General features: G+C 41.4%; 2 protein-coding genes across 8 annotated transcripts in view; one reads left to right on the top strand and one right to left on the bottom strand.

The window, feature by feature from the left end:
* LOC116045413 overlaps positions 1–19,939 on the bottom strand; it is a 977,204-nt gene that overhangs the window by 750,701 nt on the left and 206,564 nt on the right. The window lies entirely within an intron of this gene.
* Positions 1–19,939, top strand: part of myo6a (myosin VIa) — a 177,196-nt gene that overhangs the window by 149,146 nt on the left and 8,111 nt on the right. For 2 of the 7 annotated variants that reach the window (XM_035995052.1, XM_035995050.1), the window contains 3 exons: positions 5,503–5,606; positions 12,144–12,278; positions 17,075–17,101. In XM_035995052.1, coding sequence (XP_035850945.1) covers positions 5,503–5,606; positions 12,144–12,278; positions 17,075–17,101 — 266 coding nt within the window. Of the gene's footprint in view, positions 1–1,500; positions 1,537–3,108; positions 3,148–5,502; positions 5,607–12,143; positions 12,279–17,074; positions 17,102–19,939 lie in introns of all 7 variants that reach the window. The other 5 variants (XM_035995053.1, XM_035995051.1, XM_035995047.1 and 2 more) reach the window with 4 other exon arrangements.

The following is a 19,939-nucleotide window of genomic DNA, read 5'->3' as shown; positions in this document are numbered from 1 at the left end:
GTTTCAACCTGGACCCTATTTTCCTATGTAAGTGACTGATAGGAACAACAATCTTTGACATTGGTCCAGTATTAAGTGTGAACGCTGTGAACGGCAGCCACAGGCCGGGCTGTAATATAACCCTATGGATCAAATATGCATCATCAGTTAGCATCGACTAAAAATGCTGTTTTTGCCGCTGACAGGCTCAGATTAATATTCTAAGTGTCTGACAACATTATGGAAAGGTTCCCTTCAGAGATAGAGCTTTAAAACATCTTTGAGACCTTTCTGTTTAACCAGAAACAGCTCTGATGTCGCTAGCACTAAACGCACCAGACTTCATTTGAAAAAACAATACTTTTAGCGTGTATAGAGCCAACATATTTTCACATGTAAATCGTTAAACTATTTGTTTATTTCAACCAAACTAGAGTTGTGATGGTTGGAAAAGTGGAAAGACGATGCCAAACGGCTTTTCATAGTTTTATTTTGTTTCTGTCGGCTTTGAATGAAGTGTATTTTACGATGCTAAAATGATGTTTATTTACTGGTGGTCTGGTGGGTTTAGCGAACGCAATTTCGCGAATGTTTTTATGTTTAAAAAAAGGATCTTACTCTTCAACAGAAAGGTCATTCTCCTTAGAAATCCTTTCCATAATGTTGTCAGACACTTAGAATATTAATCTGAGTCTGTCAGTGGCAAAACGAGCACTTTTGTGAACGTAAATACAAGCTGGACAATTGCCCTATTAACTTACATTGTAGCTTGGACCAATGTCAAAGATGGTTGTTCCCATCAGTCACTTAAACACAAAAACATAGGAAAATAGGGTCCAGGTTGGAACAAAATGGTAGTTACTCTTTAAGGTAGAATAACTTTTATCGTCCACATTTGACCAACGTAATTAGCAGTATTAATGGTTGCACCAACGTGATTGTCACCCAACAGAAACGTGATCTGGGCCCGGGTTTATCAAACTTCTGTATTATAAGAAAACTTCTTAGGGGTAAAATAATAAGAAGCATTAACCCACTGACTCACTCTTACTTTCAACAAAGTGTAGGAGTAACCTTTTAAAGGCAATGCTCCTATTTATACGTTTTCATCATTTAGAGAAAAGCTATAGAACTTGTGAAAGAACAAATGACTCCTAAAAGGGATAGTTTAGATTTTTTTTTTAAGTGGGTTAGTATCAAAACGTCCACAAGTACGGACGAAATGAATGCAGAGTACAGAAAGGAGACTCCGTCCAAATATCTAACGTACGGACAGGATCTAACGTTGACAGGCGTTAAAGTGAATAATTTCTACTTTTCTCTTTCACTGATGTCCAAAATGTCCCCTCCAGCTGTTTGATAAATTCGGGCCGTGTCCTGTGATCAGAGTCAGAAGAAGAATCATTTCTTGGTTTAGACTCAGGGGGATAAAAAAGGAATCACCTTCCCCTTCTCTTGATTGGTTTTGTGACGTTGTCCAGTGACGCTCCGTCTTATAATCCTATAATCTTCTGTTTGCAGCACGGCGGGAACCACAGTACTCAAGAGCTTGACCATGTAGGTTTCCTCCCAATACCAACACACCAAACACTTGCTACACGTAGACATGTTGTCGTTTTTGCTAAGGTATATATATAAGAGGCTGCATACGTCAGATGCACTCCTCTGTAGTCTGCAGTGATTTACACCATCTGTGTTGCTCGGGAGGTCAAACATAGTTGAACACTGCATCCTGGGATGTTAAAGCACTCGGTGCGTCTGTCGGCTGCGGCTTTCGGCTTCACTTTTTCATGGCATAGCGTTGAGCGGCAGCCTCCTCCCTCAGACCTCTCTCTCTGCTCTTACCCTGAAGCGACCAACATACAGAGTCCCTCTGAAAGTTGAAATTGATGCTTTATGTCCTGAGTGAGCTGTAGTCGTGGCGACATTACACTGTTCCACACTTTGAGGATGTGCATCGAAGCACTTCAAAAACACCAGATGGTTTTTCTTTCCATCGCAGGGCTTGTTACAAATATCGCTGCAGTATTTATGATATTTCTTCCCTTACAAACTGTCTAAGAATATAAAAAGTTAAAGACAATATGAGGCAAGCAGTAAAGCATCCTCAGGAACAAAACTTTAAATCCAGTTGGCTTTCAACTAGTACTAATAGATATTTTATGATGTACAGTAAAAGAATAAAGAACTTCACAGACTGAAGAATCCAACATGGATATGATATGGATTTGTTACTCTTGTTATTCATCTACAGATTTTTTTCTGTGCAGTCCGTATTTTGTATAAATACAGTGGTGCTCCTAAGTTTATGAACCCATGCTAAAGTTGACTAAAAAGAGGAATAAAAAATCATCTTTTGGAAATTGATCTTAAAGCATTAATTAAAAAAAATAGGAAAAATCCACCCTTTAAGGACATCGTAAATAAATAAATGTTCTTCCTTAAAATACAGGGGCATAAGTCAGTACATCCCTATGTTAGATTCCCATAGAGGCAGGCAGATTTTAATTTTTTATTTCATGGATCCAGGATACTTTTCATCCTGATAAAGTTCCCTTGGCCTTTGGAATTAAAATAGCCCCACATCATCACATCCCCTTCACCATACCTAGAGATTGGCTTGGGGTACTTTCTATAAAATCATCTCTCAATGCAAATCAAAACAGCTATTAGGCTAACTGAAATAAAACCATGCCAATCTCTAGGTATGGTGAAGGGTATGTGATGATGTGGGGTATGGTGAAGGGTATGTGATGATGTGGGGTATGGTGAAGGGTATGTGATGATGTGGGGGTATGGTGAAGGGTATGTGATGATGTGGGGGTATTTTAATTCCAAAGGCCAAGGGAACTTTATCAGGATGCATAGTATCCTGGATCCATGAAATTATTTACGATACATTATTCATTCACAAAGAAAATTGGTGTCTTTAAAGGTTGGATTTTTCCTCATTTTTTTAAATTAATGCATTAAGACCAATTTCCAAAAGATAGTTATTTTTATTCCTCTTTTTAGTCAACTTTAGCATGGGTTCATAAACGTACGAGCACCACTGTAGTTGTATGCCAAAAAACACCACATCCAACAATATACTAACTTTTTTTAAACTTGGGCCGTCATGCTTTTTAGGGAAGAAATGGCCAAGGAAATGACTGAACTTCTGTCTAGGTGGGTAGAAACCATTCATACAAACTGAATCTCCGTCCTCAGTGAAAATCTCCACACAATCTACCGCTTCACTTTACCACAACAATTTTTGATCAAAAGACGAATAAATGATGCAGAAATCCTCTTGGAGAGTTCAGTTGATTTGTTGCTAATCCAAATGTAATTCAATAATTCTGAGTTAATTCCCTCAGAATTCCCCTCAGAGTCTAAGATCCACGGCAGGTTATTGTATCTTCTTGTTCATTTTGAATCCTTTTCTCTTTGCACGTTTTTCTTATTCTACCTCTCCGTACAGCGGCCGGCCCTCAGCCCTGCTGACTCTGCAGGGTGATGGGCAGATACTTTAGCTGCTCCTGGGTTTAAAAAAAAAAAAACACGAAACAAAAACGCCTGGTTTCAAGTCTGCAACTCCAATGTTTTCATGAACGAATGAATAGTTTTTATGTCAGCCAACATACAAAATAAACAACAAAAAACTTACAAGACACAAAGTATTTCACTATTTCACACAAAAAACAAAAATAAGCAAAACCAGAACTGCAAGCAGTTATGACGGGGTCCAAGCATCCCCGCCGCAAGTCAGCCCCGACGACCCCGCGGAGTCCGCGAAAGCAGAACCCAAAGCGTGACCGCGGTGTGGCAAACTTCAGGAAATATCGGAACGCAAGACCAGCAAGGTCTTTGTAAAAACCCTAACCCTAACTTCCCATTCACATTCATTTTATAGATGCGTTGTAATGACTCCAATCAATTTTTTTTGGGGGGACGCAATAGACCTAGCCCACTTTGGCGTATCAATTTACCATTGTAGGCGGGACCTCAATGATCGGACCAGGTAAAAGCTACACTGAAATTAAATTCAACTTTTATTTATAGTGTCAATTCACAACAGAAGTTATCTCAGGACACTTGACAGATAGAGTAGGTCTAGAACACACTATCATTTACAGGGGCCCAACAATTCCTCACCCCAAGAGCAATTGCACGCATTTGGTGTGACAGTGGCGAGGAAAAACTTCCTTTAAACAGGCAGAAACCTCGGACAGAACCAGACTCTTGGTGGGCGGCCGCTGCAGCACCTCTGCGAGTGACGGTGCACTTTCTCATCAGATTACTGCGGCTAATTGGCTCAGGCCGCCTCTCACTACGCCTCAAACACTCAGCGTCAGGAAGCAGCGCCAGAAAGTGACTTAGCTCGCTGCCATAAGCCAACGTGTGCCTGTTGGGATCACGGTACAGCCGCCTCAGGTCCGAGGACAGCTTCTCCCTGCCAAGCGTGAGATGCAGAGCAACCCAATAGGATTAGAGAGCCAGCAGGGCCCCGCCTCCAACTTCCCGGTGTTCTAAAAAGGGCAAATCCTGGTCACGGATTAATCAGGCCTGTCAGCATGCCAACAGCAGAAGCCCACAGCTGGAGACGAGCTGTACGGTTTTAAAGCGGTCCAACGGTCATTTATAATTTAGCAGAGTGAGCTGCCACTCATCGCCGTCAAACCAGAGGCGCCCTTTGACTCCTGGCGACTGAAACAGCATGCATTTTAACAATCTCGGATCCTCTGTAGTTCTTTTGTAGACATATTTTTCTCTTTCCCTTTTGACTGCAACGCTGCTAATCTGACCCTGTTTCTCCTCGCTTTCTCCTTCTGCAATGATCCTGCAGCTGCAACAAACCACTGTTACTTACATGTGTTGTGTTGAATCTGTAATTCTTGTTACTTTGGTGACTTTCAGGTGGGTGGAGTTTACTGTAAAAGGCGATTCAGGTACTTTTTAAACCACCTTTTAGACTTTAACAACACACAACAGATGTCATGTGGTCAGAAAATGGAGTAAAACATGGAAAATGTATAATAACTGCTCTATTGGGGTCCATGTTCCCATGCATGAAAACTCACCAAACTTTACACACAAGTCCAGTCCTATGCCGTACTTAATCAGTGCAATTTGTATGCTAATGGTGGCACTACAACAGCCATCTAAAATTCTAAACAAATGACCGTACATGCTACAACGTCACATCTTACGTCGAACTGTAGCAATTTTGAAGCCCATCACTCTACTTTTTGCAAAAACTGCAAAACTTCTTAAACCTATCTCCTCCCACATTTTTTTTATCTATTGACACCAAATTTTGGGAACTTTATCTCCAGTTTTGTTGTATTCCATCTGACTCTCTGTAAGCTCCACCCATCTTCTTTATAAGTTAACACATTACTTGTAAATCCTTTTTGACAAAAGTTCAGAATGAAGCAAATTTCCCTGTTCCCTGCTGCCGGTTTTCCCACAACACCTTGCTTGTGGCTCTTTGTTGCTGACTCCCCGCGTCCCCTTTTTTTATCTTGTTTCCCATATTAGAGGTCCACAGGTTCAGGCGTCCAAGGCCGCTGCCGGCGCCAAGAAGTACGAGCTGAGCAAGTGGAAGTACGCTGAGCTGCGGGACGCCATCAATACCTCATGTGGTGAGTGTCACGGTTTGGTTTGTCACCACAGCAATACGAGTCATCGACACGTTGACACGCTGCAGTCATATTCCTGATAGTCTCGCACAGCCAGACCTTCCTCCACAGCGCTGCGGTGGAGGAAGGTCTGGCTAGTCCAAACAGCATTCTGGGATGGGAGAAAAACATGCTCTGGTTTATTGGCATTTCTTTAAACCAATCACAATCGTCTTGGGCGGTGCTAAGCTCCAGACGGAGCCACGGTGCCTCTGCAAAATAGTCTCGGGAAGGAACTTGTTTTGGTGGAACATGTGGACGTTCAAAGGTTGTTTTAGTTGTGCAACAGAAAACTCTGATTGGACAGATAGTCTAGCTAGCTGTCTGGATTTACCCTGCAGAGATCTGAGGAGCAGTTAACCATAGTCCTCATGAGTCCACCGGAGGTTAGAACGCCAACACAAAAAGAGTGACTTTCGGCGGAATTTCCAGCAGCATCAGAGCAATCCCTGAAGTGGAACATTGTGGATATAGACTATATTCCTGCTAAACACATTTGGTGCACGCCAACGGGATGTTGCTGGTATTGATCGTAAATAGGCATTGGAAAACTGACGTACAGTACGTCAAAAAAAACAAAAACATTTTACACTCCTGTTCAGTTGTTGTTGCACTAGAAATAGGCTTGAACATACTGTAAGTCTGTTTCAACACAGAGCTATATTTGCCATATTGGCATGAAATCTGATATTGATTTTCATGGTCCCCAGATGAAGATTTCAAAAAACTTTACGGACATCCTAGCCTTTACTCTACTACCACTTTCAAGCCAAAATTCTCCCATGACAAATACTTAATTCCAGAACAAACTATCTCAAAGTAATATAAGAAATATTTAAAGTCATATTTCTATTCAATTTCTAATGAGTATTCATGATCTCCAGAGGATAAGGCCGAACAGTTTTGGTAACCCTCTGACCTTTCCTGTAGCCCCAGCCTTAGGTCAAAATGTAACATTTGCACGCTTAATATTTAATATCTTTAGGGCCGTAAATTACGATTTTTTTTCATTCTCGATTAATGGATTAGCTGTATGGTCTCTAAATGTCAGAAAATGGTGAAAAATGTGGATCAGTGTTTGCCAAAAAGCCCAAAATGACGTCCTCAAATGTCTTCTTTTCTCCACAACTCAAAGATATTCAGTTTACTGTCACAGAGGAGAGAAGAAACTACAACATATTCACATTTAACAAGCTGACATCAGAGAAGTTTTTTAACTTGTCTTTCTTAAAAAATGACTCAAAACGAATCGATTATTAAAATAGTTGGCGGTTAATTTAATAGTTAGATAAGTAATCGATTTATCTTTGAAGCTCTATTATCTTATCTGCAAATGAAAATTGTGGAGCACCCCAGAGGATGAACCAGTTTTCATTTCATTGACCCTATGATATATCCAACAGCAACTTTATTAATTACATTGTGCATTAAGAAAATGTTTTATGAAAATCTTGTGATGGATATTCTTAATCCTCAGAGGATGAATCTAAATGTCTTTCCATTAACATTAGTCCAAAACTATCAATTGTAAATATGACATCTAAATCTAGTAAATACTTCTACTGAGCCAATCATGCTCCCCAAAGGATGAACCATTTTGATTTTCTTGACATGAACTTTCCTCAGGTAAAAATGTCATCTTAGTACACAAGATATCTCCTGTTATAACAGGAAGATTGCTATGAAACATATTACATTCATGCTCCTCAGAGGATGAACTGGTTTCATTTAAAAAAGGGCTGGGTATTGTTCAAAAAATCTCAATACCAATACCAACACCGTGACTTTGAGTACCTGAATGATACTTTTTTTGATACCAATTTTATAATATCCATTTTAACAAAAGAAAGAAATTACAACATTACACATTACTGCACAAACATTAGTATTTATGTTTCAGCTCCTACTATGTGAACCCCGTCTCTGTGTAACGTTAGACAGCCAATCACAGACATTATTGGATCTTGGTAGAAGCATGCTGCGTGCTTATTGGCTCACTGACGCTGATGAGATTTACTCCTTAGGTATTGAAATGGGGTATTGAATGACGAGGCATTTTTCGATAGTTTAGAGGCAATTTGGTCGGTGCCTATTGAATTCGGTACCCAGCCCTACATTTGAATGACTTCTCCAGCAGCGCCTCGATCAGGTCAAAATTTGAAAACTGCTTTGGTCCATGACGTGGTATCTTGAAAAACAAATGACCAGTCCTCCTTAAAATTTGCTATGTATATTCTTGATCTTCAGAGGATGATCCCTAAAAGGTTTAAGCATTTTTTATGTTGGGCACTTAAACCTGTGTCCTCAGGTTAAAATGTCCATTTTGTACATCAAGATATCTGACAGACAGACAGCCATTGAACTGGTTGATCACATTCCAGCTCTAAAGAGGATGAACCGGTTTGATGTTTAATGACCCCTTGACTTTTCATTTAGCGCCGCTGTTCGGACAAACTATGTTCTTATCCTCACACTGCAAGGCTCTCATAATTGATACATCACAAGTGTTTTAGCCTCATTCCCACCAAATGGTCAGCTTTGACAGAAATATCTGCCACAGCTTCACTTTCCACACCACTTACTCTTTATTTCTGTGAACTCTGCCTCATTTTATGGCCACTTCTCTCATGTGGGAGTGAATCGCTGGTCGGGCAGAACAGAGAGAGACTCATTTTACAAAAACTCATCATGATGATACCACAGCCATACCCGGTGTATGAAAAAAATCAGACTGCTGCTAGCTACTCAGCCTTCACACTGACATTTAGAAAGAAGATGATCTTTTATATAGATACGGGGCTAGTATTGCTGAGTCATTACCACTTTGATTTTAAAACGTCAGGATTGTTGTGACAAAGTTGTGTGTAATGTGACCTCTCGTTGAGTTGAAAAGTCAGATTTGGATTGGCATCGGTAGATGGAACAGGAAGAGAGCGATGTTCTTTTTTTTTTAACAATGAAAGGCTTTCGGGAGAGAGTCACACAAAGTTCTTGGAAGAATACGTGTAATTTGTGTCGCCCAGCCGAACATAATTTGTGTCTTTGAGTTGACTTTGTATGTGATTACCATACAGTCTATGGTAGTTACGATGCACGGAAAATTAGCTTTGTGTTCGGTGTGAAATACACACCATTTGGTAACTTTGGACAGAGCTGTTTTCCACTGTTTCCAGTCTTTATGCAGGGTTTTTCCTGGCTCAGAACGGGCCATTGGGGGAACACATATTAAGCACCAAAACACGGACAACAGTGGGCAACTATTCACCACGACTACAAGGAGTTTTCAAACGGTCATGAAACATTACTGATGCTATATATTGGAGAGAGGGGTGGGGAGTTAACTCTGGAAGTCATAGACATTTAGGCGCTCGTGATTTTCATTTGGCGCTGGCTAAAACCTCTTTGGGGGGGCGCCAAAAATTCCTCTATGCTGAAGAAACCCTGTTATGCTAAGCTAACTAGCTGCCAGTACTGTAGCTTCGTACCATCATACGACGTCAAAACGTCAAACTATGGACCTTTTTCACAGCAGACATTTGGACTTGTCATAGTAGGAAAAGCACAGCTGAACTTGATAACCTTAACGATGGCTGATGGCTCAATTCCATCAAGTGTCCCAGAAAGCTATTTCAGTGAGTCAGCATGAACAATACCAGGACCTCTCCTAAGAGGAATGCAGCCATCATTAATGGGTTTGAATACACCTGTGCTTTTCCTACTATGACATAACATGTCTGCCGTGAAAAAGGTCTATTGCTTTGAGTAACATTGTATTTTTGCAGCATGGTAAGTAAAAGATGGAAACAAAGAACAACAGATTGTTTGTTCACGCAACAGCATTCCAACAACAAAAGGAGGACAAAGGTTAAAACGGCAGCACACTGATATGATAGTGGATGTCCAAATAATTCTCCCTCCTCGTGCTGAATATGATTCAATATAGGGGGAAAGCAAAGAGCCAGGGGAGAATATCTACCACCTTTCCTCTGTTATCCTCTCATAATGTTGAGTTTCAATACTGAGCTCAGCGGTCCTTATCTCACGCAGCAGTAAGTGTGAAGGACGAGCAGGGCAGCGTCCCAGAAATGGAACGTGTGCGGGAGCAAAAGCCTGCTGGGCGGCCGCACATGGACAAACAGCAGTGACTGTGTTGGCTGTTAACAGGGCGCTCAGCTCGCCTCCCAGACAGAGGACCGGACTGAATACTGATGCGGTCACGGCCGCCGCTCATGATCATCTGCAGAATAAAACATAACGGAGCGACAGACGAGGGGTTGTTGACACCTGCTACATTCTGATTCATTCTGCCGGGAGTTCAGCTCTGCACGCTAAATTGAAGTTTCAGCCTCCAAAGTGTTTTTGTTCAGGTTACTTCAGCACTTAGCGTGCATCAAGCATCTCATAGCACACTTTTAGCCCTTGCCCTTCGGATGAATTGAGTAAATTGAAGGTTTGTTTGTATCCCCTCTTAAAAATGGATCTGAATCATCCTGATGAAATGTTTTTATACGTGTCCATGTACGTGTGAGTGCACATTCACACACACTGTATTGATTAATTTGTAAGGATATATAGATAATTAACGGTGAGGCAGTTTGGAGCGAACATGAACAAAAGTCAATATATCTGACAGTAATAATAGTTGGTTTAACAGGTTTATCATCAACACCACCATGAAGTCGTGGTTAATTCCAGTCAAGGGAAATCTTATTGGTGCGGCATACAAAGTTATTTTAGAGTAGTCGTTCCCAAAACAGGGGTACATGGGAAGATTGTTAAGTAGCTCAGCTAATTTAGAAAATGATTAATTCTAGAAATGATGACGTACTTAAAAAATACATAGAAATCTATCCACATTTTTGAGTTTAGGAGGTAGATAAACAAATTGGTGTTAGGCTGATATTTAGTAGATATATGCCTCATTTCCACTGCACATTTAGGCATGATTTAACTCCGTTTTTTGGTACCAGTACTTTTCTCTATTTCGTTTTCCACTGCGGATAGTTCCTCCTCAGTGTAGGCAGGATTCTCAGCGGATCGCCATAGTTACGCCGCGTGACACTGCCGTAACATCATCTTCAACGTGACACTCGCTGGATCCTTTCATTGGCAACCAAACAGAGGACCGTCTGCACTCTGTCAAGTGTACGGTGCAGTTTTGCAAGCTGCCGTTGTGCTTGCTATTGACGCTAGCTTGGCCATTTAAAAAAGCCAGGTTTGCAGGCTGTCTCGTGTCGTGATTCTCTCTGACCAATCAGTGGTCTATTGTGTTTTAACTCCACCTTCTCGGCTCAGCTGGTTTGGATTCTCGACAGAGGTGGTACAAATAAAAGTACCAGCTACTATCCAAAATTTTTGCTAATAAAAAATTTGGTTACACTTTACTTGAAGGTATCTACATAAGAGTGACATGACACTGTCATGAACATGTCATAAACATTATAAACAAGTTACAAACGTTTATGACATAAAGTTAGAGTTAGGGTTAGAGTTCATGTGTCATGACAGTGTCTTGTGTTCATGACCGTGTCATGTCACTCTTATGTAGATACCTTAAAGTAAAGTGTTAAAAATTAAAAAAATAACGGGTCCAGCGGAGCCGTACCATGCAGTGGAAATGCAACATAACTTTCATAATAGTCTATGTCGACAACATTTAATTTCCGGAATTGTTCAGGTACCACCGGAAATTCTGCCGGATGTTCCTCATTTTCGGCCAGATGTCCGTCACCTTCCTCTTTCTTTGTGTTGGCGTTCTAACCTCTGGTGGATTTGTGAGGACTATGGTTAACTGCTCCTCAGATCTCTGCAGGGTAAATCCAGACAGCTAGCTAGACTATCTGTCCAATCTGAGTTTTCTGTTGCACGACTAAAACTACTTTTGAACGTCCACATGTTCCACCAAAACAAGTTCCTTCCTGAAACTATTTTGCAGAGGCACCATGGCTCCGTCCGGAGCTTAGCACCGCCCAAGCCGATTGTGATTGGTTTAAAGAAATGCCAATAATCCAGAGCAAGTTTTTCCCCCATCCCAGAATGCTGTGTGGACTAACCAGATCCTCCTCAGCAGCGCAAAGCCATGTTTGCCACCAACCTGAGTCAGTTTTAGCACTTAACAACACTAACGCTGCATTTCATTGTTGGTTGGTATCGTTCCGGGGGATTCCGGCCACCGCCATCATAAGCGAAGAAAAAACTGAAGTGAACAAGGGTTGAGGGGAAGTGAACGAGGGGAAGTGGAACTACTAATGAAACGCAGCCCAAGTTTTGCAGGTGAAAGTGAAAGTAACAGAACTTGAAGTGAAAATAGAAAGCTAGAAGTCAGGGATAGAATAGTTGTTTCTGCGGTTCCAAGCTGGTACGAACGCAAACTTCCTGGAAGGAAATTCTGTCTTCTCAAAGGTCGCCTTGCCCAGGGGAAAAAAAGTACAGTTCTGACATTCACTTAGTAATAGTTTTCCGTATTTGTTCTCACTGATTTTCTGAATCTGTCTCCTGCAGACATCGAGCTGCTGGCCGCCTGCAGAGAGGAGTTCCACCGCCGGCTCAAAGTTTACCACACCTGGAAGTCAAAGAACAAGAAGAGGAACACGGAGACGGAGCCGCAGCGAGCGCCGAAATCTGTCACCGACTACGGTACGACAACACAACACATTACTGCACTGCTTGGATGTTTAAATAAGGATGAGTGTGTTCTTTTCTGTTCAGGAAACTGAGAACCAAAAGGTTTTATTTGCATATTTTTAAAAAGATCTTTATTTGATATTTGTCTGCTGTGAGATGCTGTTCAAGCTGCATTTACAGTACAAATTGTCCTCCGCTGATCCTACTGAGAAGCTTTTTGAGAACACTTTTCTCATTAAGTTTCTGAGTAAGTCGGGGGGTGGGAGGGTATACACTTGTTCAGTAAAGACTTTCTTTCTCAGGTCCGAAATCCTGCTCGAAAATCTTGGAATTGCGAATGTCTCGAAAAATACTACAATCGGAGATCATGTTGATTTAAAATAATTTAAAAACGCTCAGTTAAATGAACCTAAATCTCCAATGTTTCTCATGTTGTTTTTCATATTATTATTTTTATTTCTGAGGTGTGCACAAACAAGAGCTGCACGTTTTATAAATGTGTGAGGGAATATGCATTTATATATCTGGCTCCTGATGTTATGTCACACATTGTGTTCCAGGTTGATGTTTCACAGTACAGTTTCCCCATGCATGGATGTCTAAGTGACTGATGTGAACATAAATCTTGGAAATTGGTCCAGTATTGAGCGAGAACGCTGTAACTGGCAGCCGTGAACCGTTCTGTAATGTAACCCTACAGGACAAATGTTCACCGTCAGTGAGTTTCCACTAAAAGTTCTGTTTTTGCCACTGACAGACTCAGATTATTATTCTAAGTGTCTGACAACATTATGGAAAGGATCCCTACAGAGATAGACCTTTTTGTTAAAGGTCCTATGACATGCTGCTTTTTGGATGCTTTTATATAGACCTTAGTGGTCCCCTAATACTGTATCTGAAGTCTCTTTATATAGACCTTAGTGGTCCCCTAATACTGTATCTGAAGTTTCTTTTATATAGGCCTTAGTGGTCCCCTAATACTGTATCTGAAGTCTCTTTCAGCCTTGGTGCAGAATTACAGCCACTAGAGCCAGTCCCACAATGAGCTTTCCTTAGGATGTACCATTTCTGTGTCTGTAGCTTTAAATGCTATTGAGGAGGAGAGAGGGGGGGGCAAGGTGGAGGATGGGGGGTGTGGCCTTGACCAACGGCCACTTTGCTCATTTGAAAGCCATGATGTCTCTCTCTCTTTCTCATGGGTGGGCCAAATTCTCTGGGTGGGCAAAGCAGAGAAAGGGGAGGTAACCTTTCCCCTTATGACATCATAAAGGGAAGATTCCAGATCGGCCCATCTGAGCTTTCATTTTCTCAAAGGCAGAGCAGGATACCCAGGGCTCTGTTTACACCTATCACCATTTCTAGCCACTGGGGGACCATAGGCAGGCTGGGGGAACTCATATTAATGTTAAAAAACCTCATAAAGTGACATTTTCGTGCCATGGGATTATTTCAACCAAACCCAGAGTGGGGATTGTTGGAACAGTGGAAAGACGAACCAAGACAGCTTTTGATATTTTAATTTTGTTTCTTAAGACTTTGAATAAAGTGTGTTTTACAATGATAAAATTATTGTTTTTTTAAATGTAATCTGGTGAGTTTGGCAATACTGATTTCGGGAATGTTTCAAGTTAAAAATGATCTTACTCTGTAATAAAAAGGTCTATCTGAAGGGATTCTTTCCATAATGTTGTCAGACACTTAGAATAATAATCTGAGTCTGTCAGCGGCAACAACACAACTTCTAGAGGACGGAAAGTGAAGGTGCGTAATTGCCCGTTGACGTTACATTGCAGCTTGTTTCTCGCTTAATACTGGACCAATTTCAAATATGGTTGTTCCCATCAGTCACTTAGACACATAACATAGGAAATTATGGTCCAGGTAGAACAACAAAACTAAATTACCCTTTAAATGTGGACAAAACCTTCACATTTAAATTGCATATTAAAGGAACTGAATGGTCCGTCCAGACGCTGTTCAGACACGTGGAACAAGTGGACTCTGTCTCTCGCCTCTCACCTCCTTGTGCCACACGTCGAGTTGTCATGACCACAGAGAGCTCTTATTGTGTGCTCTGCTCAGACTACTGATTGGATGGCGAGCCACACACCCACTCTCATCCCTCCGCTTCCATCTGAGAGCCGCGGCTTTGTCCGGCGGCTGAGTGTTTATTAACGGGAGTCCTGGCTCTGTGTGTGACGCCACGCCAGAGATAATTGTCACATCTGAGGTTGGCATGGGCCGGTATAAGATTCTGACGGTATGATAACCTTCAGCAAAAATATCACAGAATATTTAAAAGGGTGGTTCAGAATTTTGGACATAGGACCTCATTTCCAAGTTACCCAGTGTGTTATTTATCAGTGGAGACAGTTTGCAACACTTTTCATCCAGTCCTTCCAGTTGCAGAGTTCGCTGGTGCTAGGCTAGTGCAAGTCAACAGTATCTGCTAGCCTGCCATTAAAAGCAGTCTTACCCACTCAGTACACCCGAGGCAAATAAATTATAACGGCAGACTATCGATGTAAATGTCTGTGTTGATAGAATAATGTTAGAAATAAAACTACCCTTGCATCTCAATGATCGCATTACATTTTGAGGGACTAGTTTCTCAGCAGCGGCAGAATTTTACTTTGCTCCGGTTAGTAGTACTGCGCCAAAAAGTAAACAGAGAAGAGCACTCCAGTCGGGACATCTAGTAGCTGCTGGTTTGGACATCAAGGCGGAGACTCTACTCAAGTGGCAAATGTGTAGTGATCATTTTAGACCAGACGACTTTGAAAAACCCCGCAATCTAAATTACCACAAGTCACTGACAACGAATGCGGTTCCATCCGTCTTTCCAGATGCACCGACAGTGTACTGATGAACAGGTAGTAACTTTTGGTAGGCTGCTCTAGCTAATAAAGCTAGCCCCTTTCATAACGTTAGCTTAGCTGCTACTGATAGATTGAGACTGACAACGTTAGTGGAACGTTACTGTTCAAAGCATTGTGGAGAGTGACACATTAGCTAACGGTATAGCTACACTCTTGGTAAATACCTGGCTGGGCTAACCGCTAACTTTAGGTAATTGCTGACAGAAACGTCATGTAAGCTCGGACAGTTTACGTGCAAATTGCTAACCCGTGTGCTTTTATGTACCGGTAACGTTATGTGAGTTATAGCCTGGCAGAGTGGAATTAGTTGGAGCTCACAGCGGCAGGTAAATAAACTTGCGTGATTGTCATGTAAACCGGCTTTCTTGGTAGCCTAGGTAATATCACTCCGCCGCTGCTGTAGCCTATGCTACCAACTACAGGGAACAAAGTATAACTATTGCAATGCGATGCAAGGGTAGTTTTAATTCTAACATTAACTTGGAAAAGGTGAGGTCAAATGTCCAAAATTCTGAACCACCCCTTTAATAATTGCAATTACAGCTTTAAAATTTTGAAATGTCTGGGTAACTCAATGTCCATTGAACACAATGTATTTAATTTTTAAACACACTGCACACTGGCAGGGAAACGGATTTCTAAACTGCACTTTCAGGGCCCTATTTTAACGATCTAAGCGCACAGCGTGAAGCGCCTGGCAGCAGGTGCGTTTAGGGCGTGTCCAAATCCACTTTTGTTAGTTTGACGGTGGAAAAAAGGGTCCGTGCACCGGGCGCGTGGTTCTAAAGGGTTGTACTTAGTGTCTTCATTAATCAGAGGTGTGTTTTGGGCGTAACATGCAATCAACCAATCAGAGATCATCTCCCATTCCCTTTAAAAGCCAGGCGCGTTTGGACCTTGGAGCATTGCTGTTATGATGGAGGATTTGCACCGTAATATTTTTATTTGTAATCTTCTGCATGTGTGTGTGCTGCTGTGCGTCCCTGTGTGTGTAACAAGTATAGTGTGTGCGCTGTGCACGAGCCTAGGAGCATTTTACTAATGCTCTGTTAAAATAACAATGAAATGCTGCGTTATTGACTTTAGACCAGGTTTTTGTTGGTCAATGGTGCCATCACTTCCCGCTGCCTCAAGATAGCAATACGCCCAGAATGCACCTGAACACACCTCCCTGTAAGACCAGCACGCCCAGAATGCACCTGAACACACCTCCCTGTAAGACCAGCACGCCCATGGGCGCACAGATCGGCGCAGGTGCATTTGCTATTTAAACAACGTGGGCGCTGGACGGGAAATTGACAACTGCGTCGGTCTTAAACCAGCAAAGACACTTCGCCGGGTGCAAGATAAGGGCCCTCTGTCCTTGAAGACAGCTCATACAGCAGGAACGGTATGATGACATTTTTTTGTGGTTTTAAAACCGTGACTTTTTAAAACCGCGGTATACCTTGAAATCGGTAACTGGCCCATGCCTAATCTGAGGTGTCGATCTGTCCCAGGACCATCAACCCCCCAATCCAAAACAAGTCAGTCTCAGATAGTTTTGAGTCCCGTGTGTCTGTTTGATCCTTTGTTAGTAAGATAAAAAAACATCAAAACAATTGTCCAAAAAAAGCTTTTGATTATTGGGGGGTTGTAACCCCCCCTATACCCCACGTAAATTACACCAATGTTTAAAGATATCAGCAAATATCGTATCGTTGTCCAAAGACTCGATATAATATTGTATCGTGATAAAACTTGTGATTTACAGCCCTAGTTAGCAGCCATGTTAAGCTGATGTCATCATGTATATCGACTGTTTCTCTGTGTTTCCATTCTGCCGTCTGCTCTGATTCCTGTCATGTGATCACGTCTGTCACCGGTTCCACTGTTGCTGCTATGTTGCATCACTGCGTTCTTCATGTAACCTGGCATGTCTTCTTTCAGATCATGCACCTCCTGTGAAAAAAGCATGTAAGTGGTCCTCCAGAGTGAGACGCTACTAACCGCAGAGCTGCACCCCCCTTCCTTCCCCTCATTAACCCTAACCCCCCCCGCCCCCCAAACAATGGTACAGTTCTGCTCCTAACTGGGATCCCTGTTCGCCTCACTTGCTGCTCACTTTTTATGATTAACATTTATTTATTTTAAACACGAAACATCAATTTCTTTATTCACCTCCTAAACTCACAGATGTGGATGGAGTTTCAATGTATACACTGTGTTCCAAATTATTATGCAAATGATATTTTATGCAAATTTTCCTAAATAGTCGATGCAAATTATAGAATATAATATCATTTTCAAGTCACCAACTGTTAGGGTATAAGTCGAATTTCATTGAACAAACCACCCAATGAAAACAGTATTTTTTTTCAACAATAAAAAACTCAAAATGCACTGTTCCAAATTATTATGCACAACAGAGTTTCAAAACATTTTATAGGTTGTAAAGAACTGAAAATGGTCATTTGCTGAATTTGCAGCATTAGGAGGTCATATTTACTGAAATCAAAAGCTATTTCAATCAAACACATCTTAACACGGAAGACTTGTATCATGTGGACGTGCCGACAGTTTAGTTGTCATTACTTAGAATTCCTCATGGGGGACACAGAAACTACACACTATAGCTTTAAGTACATCATCATTTCTATAGTCAGTAATTTTTATAAAGTACTACTTAACAATCTGTCCACGTACCCCCCTAGGCCAGTAATTCCCAACCTCGGTAATACAATGAAATAACAAAATAAACAACAAACTGTAAACCAAATAAACATAATATGTATATATGGTAACAACGTAAACATATTGCATACGTCTATTCCCAGTACATGACATCCTAGGAGCCCTCTAAAGAGCTCAAGTACTTCCCCCATTTTTTTGCGTAGACACTAAATCTGGCAAACTGTTCATATGACATTATTTTTTCAAATGCTGCCACTATCGCCATCTCACAAACCCATTCTTGGATTGATGGTAGCCCTTCGTTCCTCCATCCTCTCAGAATAATCTGTCTGGCTATCATTAAACTGGTTTGGACCCAACTACTTGTGTGTTTCTATCTATCCTGCTTAAAATGGACTTTTCTTCCTTGTTGCTCACTTGGATGGAAAACTTTCCCTTTCGGTGGAGGTGGAGGAGGAAAGGGGATGGGTTTCCAAGGCAACAGCCGCCCCTGTTGAGACAGACGTGTGTGGAAGAGATTATTTGAGTGATTCTGAGGCATGGAGCTGCCGTTTTTTCCGTCTCGGTGAAGCGGTGCAGCGGTGCCAGTTCCTGGCCCATTTGTGAGACGGCTCTAACGCTCTGATAAAGAGCCAAGGTGATTCTGCAGAGCTCTTAAGGCGCCTGTTATTGACACTCCTACACGGAGAAATCTCAGAGAAAGGACAGGAGGCTCTCAGGGCCGTTTGTCTTGTGTTTTGGCGGTGGGTGATAGTGTCACGTTTACAGGAGCATGACGGGGAGGGAAAAAAGGCCGCCGCACTTGCTGATTGGGAGAGAAATGTTGTAAAAGGTGTCATCGTTGAAGCAGCAACGAGCGAGCAGACGCTTCACTCCATTCACTCCAGACTTAATGAAGATTTTAGAATCCGTAACAGCCCATTCAGCCACACGAGGCTTCCAGTGCTGACTACCAATCTGTCTCCGTACTGGCAGCGAGCGCAGACCGATGTTTGGCTGGAGGCCGAAGCTGTAATCCTAGATTAAATCTGCTGTTTTTTTATGGTTTTATTTTGGCAAGACACTAATCAAATTGAATGTTTGTCTCCTTCAACTCTCTAGTGAAAGCAGGCTAACTAAATAAATAACTGATAAATAAATACATTTCAGTATAGTTTGCTACCTTGGCTGTAGAGATGTTTAGGTAAAGAGGAAAATAAAGACATTTGCACCATAAATTGCTGCAGAAAAATTCAGCAGATGGCAGGAAATAAAGTGTTTGACTCACAACATTTTCTGGGGGAGGACGCCCAGACCCCCCTAGTTATAATGTGTGCCTCCCCCAATTCTGAAACAAAACCTATGCACTTGGTTAACCCTCCTGTTGTCCTTGGGTCAAATTAGACCCATTTTCAAAAAGTTTGTATCTCAGAAATTTGGGTTTCTTTCAAATTGTCAACAAAAAAAAATAACGTGGATGGTTCCCTACAACGCTCTTCACAAGTAAAATAAATGATCAGTACTTGATTGAATTTAGGTGTTTTATTCAATTTTGTAGCATTCCAAAAAAAGTTATAAAAGAACGTTGAAAAAGGTGACAAAAATGTCCAATAAAATGCAGAAAGAAATCAACATAAACATCGGAAAAAGTGACCAAAAACTACAAAAAAATACACTCTACTTGAAGGTTTCGACATAATCGTGACACGACACTGTCATGAACGTGTCATAAATGTTATAAACAAGTCATAAACGTTTATGACTTCTGTCATTAAGTGTCATTTGGTTTTTGTCATGACAAGTTGACATTGTTTGGGTTGTCTTGATTATGACAACTTGACATTAATCAGTGACATTACCAGAAGTTGTCTTGGTCATGACAAGTTGACATTACATTAGTTTGGGATGTCTTTTTGACATTAACCAGGATAACATTACCAGAGGATGTCTTTTGTCATGATAACTTGACATAATGTCATCCTGTTTAATGTCAAGTTGTCTTAATAAGGACACTCCAAAGAAATTTGATGTCAAGTTGTCATGACAAATACATCCTCTGGTAATGTCATCCTGGTTAATGTCAAGTTGGCATTACAAAGACATCCCAAACAAATATAATGTCAACTTGTCATGACCAAGACA

Source organism: Sander lucioperca, chromosome 19 (genome assembly GCF_008315115.2).
Source record: "Sander lucioperca isolate FBNREF2018 chromosome 19, SLUC_FBN_1.2, whole genome shotgun sequence".
NCBI lineage: Eukaryota > Metazoa > Chordata > Actinopteri > Perciformes > Percidae > Sander > Sander lucioperca.
The sequence above is the reverse complement of the archived record's forward strand: the minus strand, read 5'-3'. Positions and strand labels throughout refer to the sequence as shown.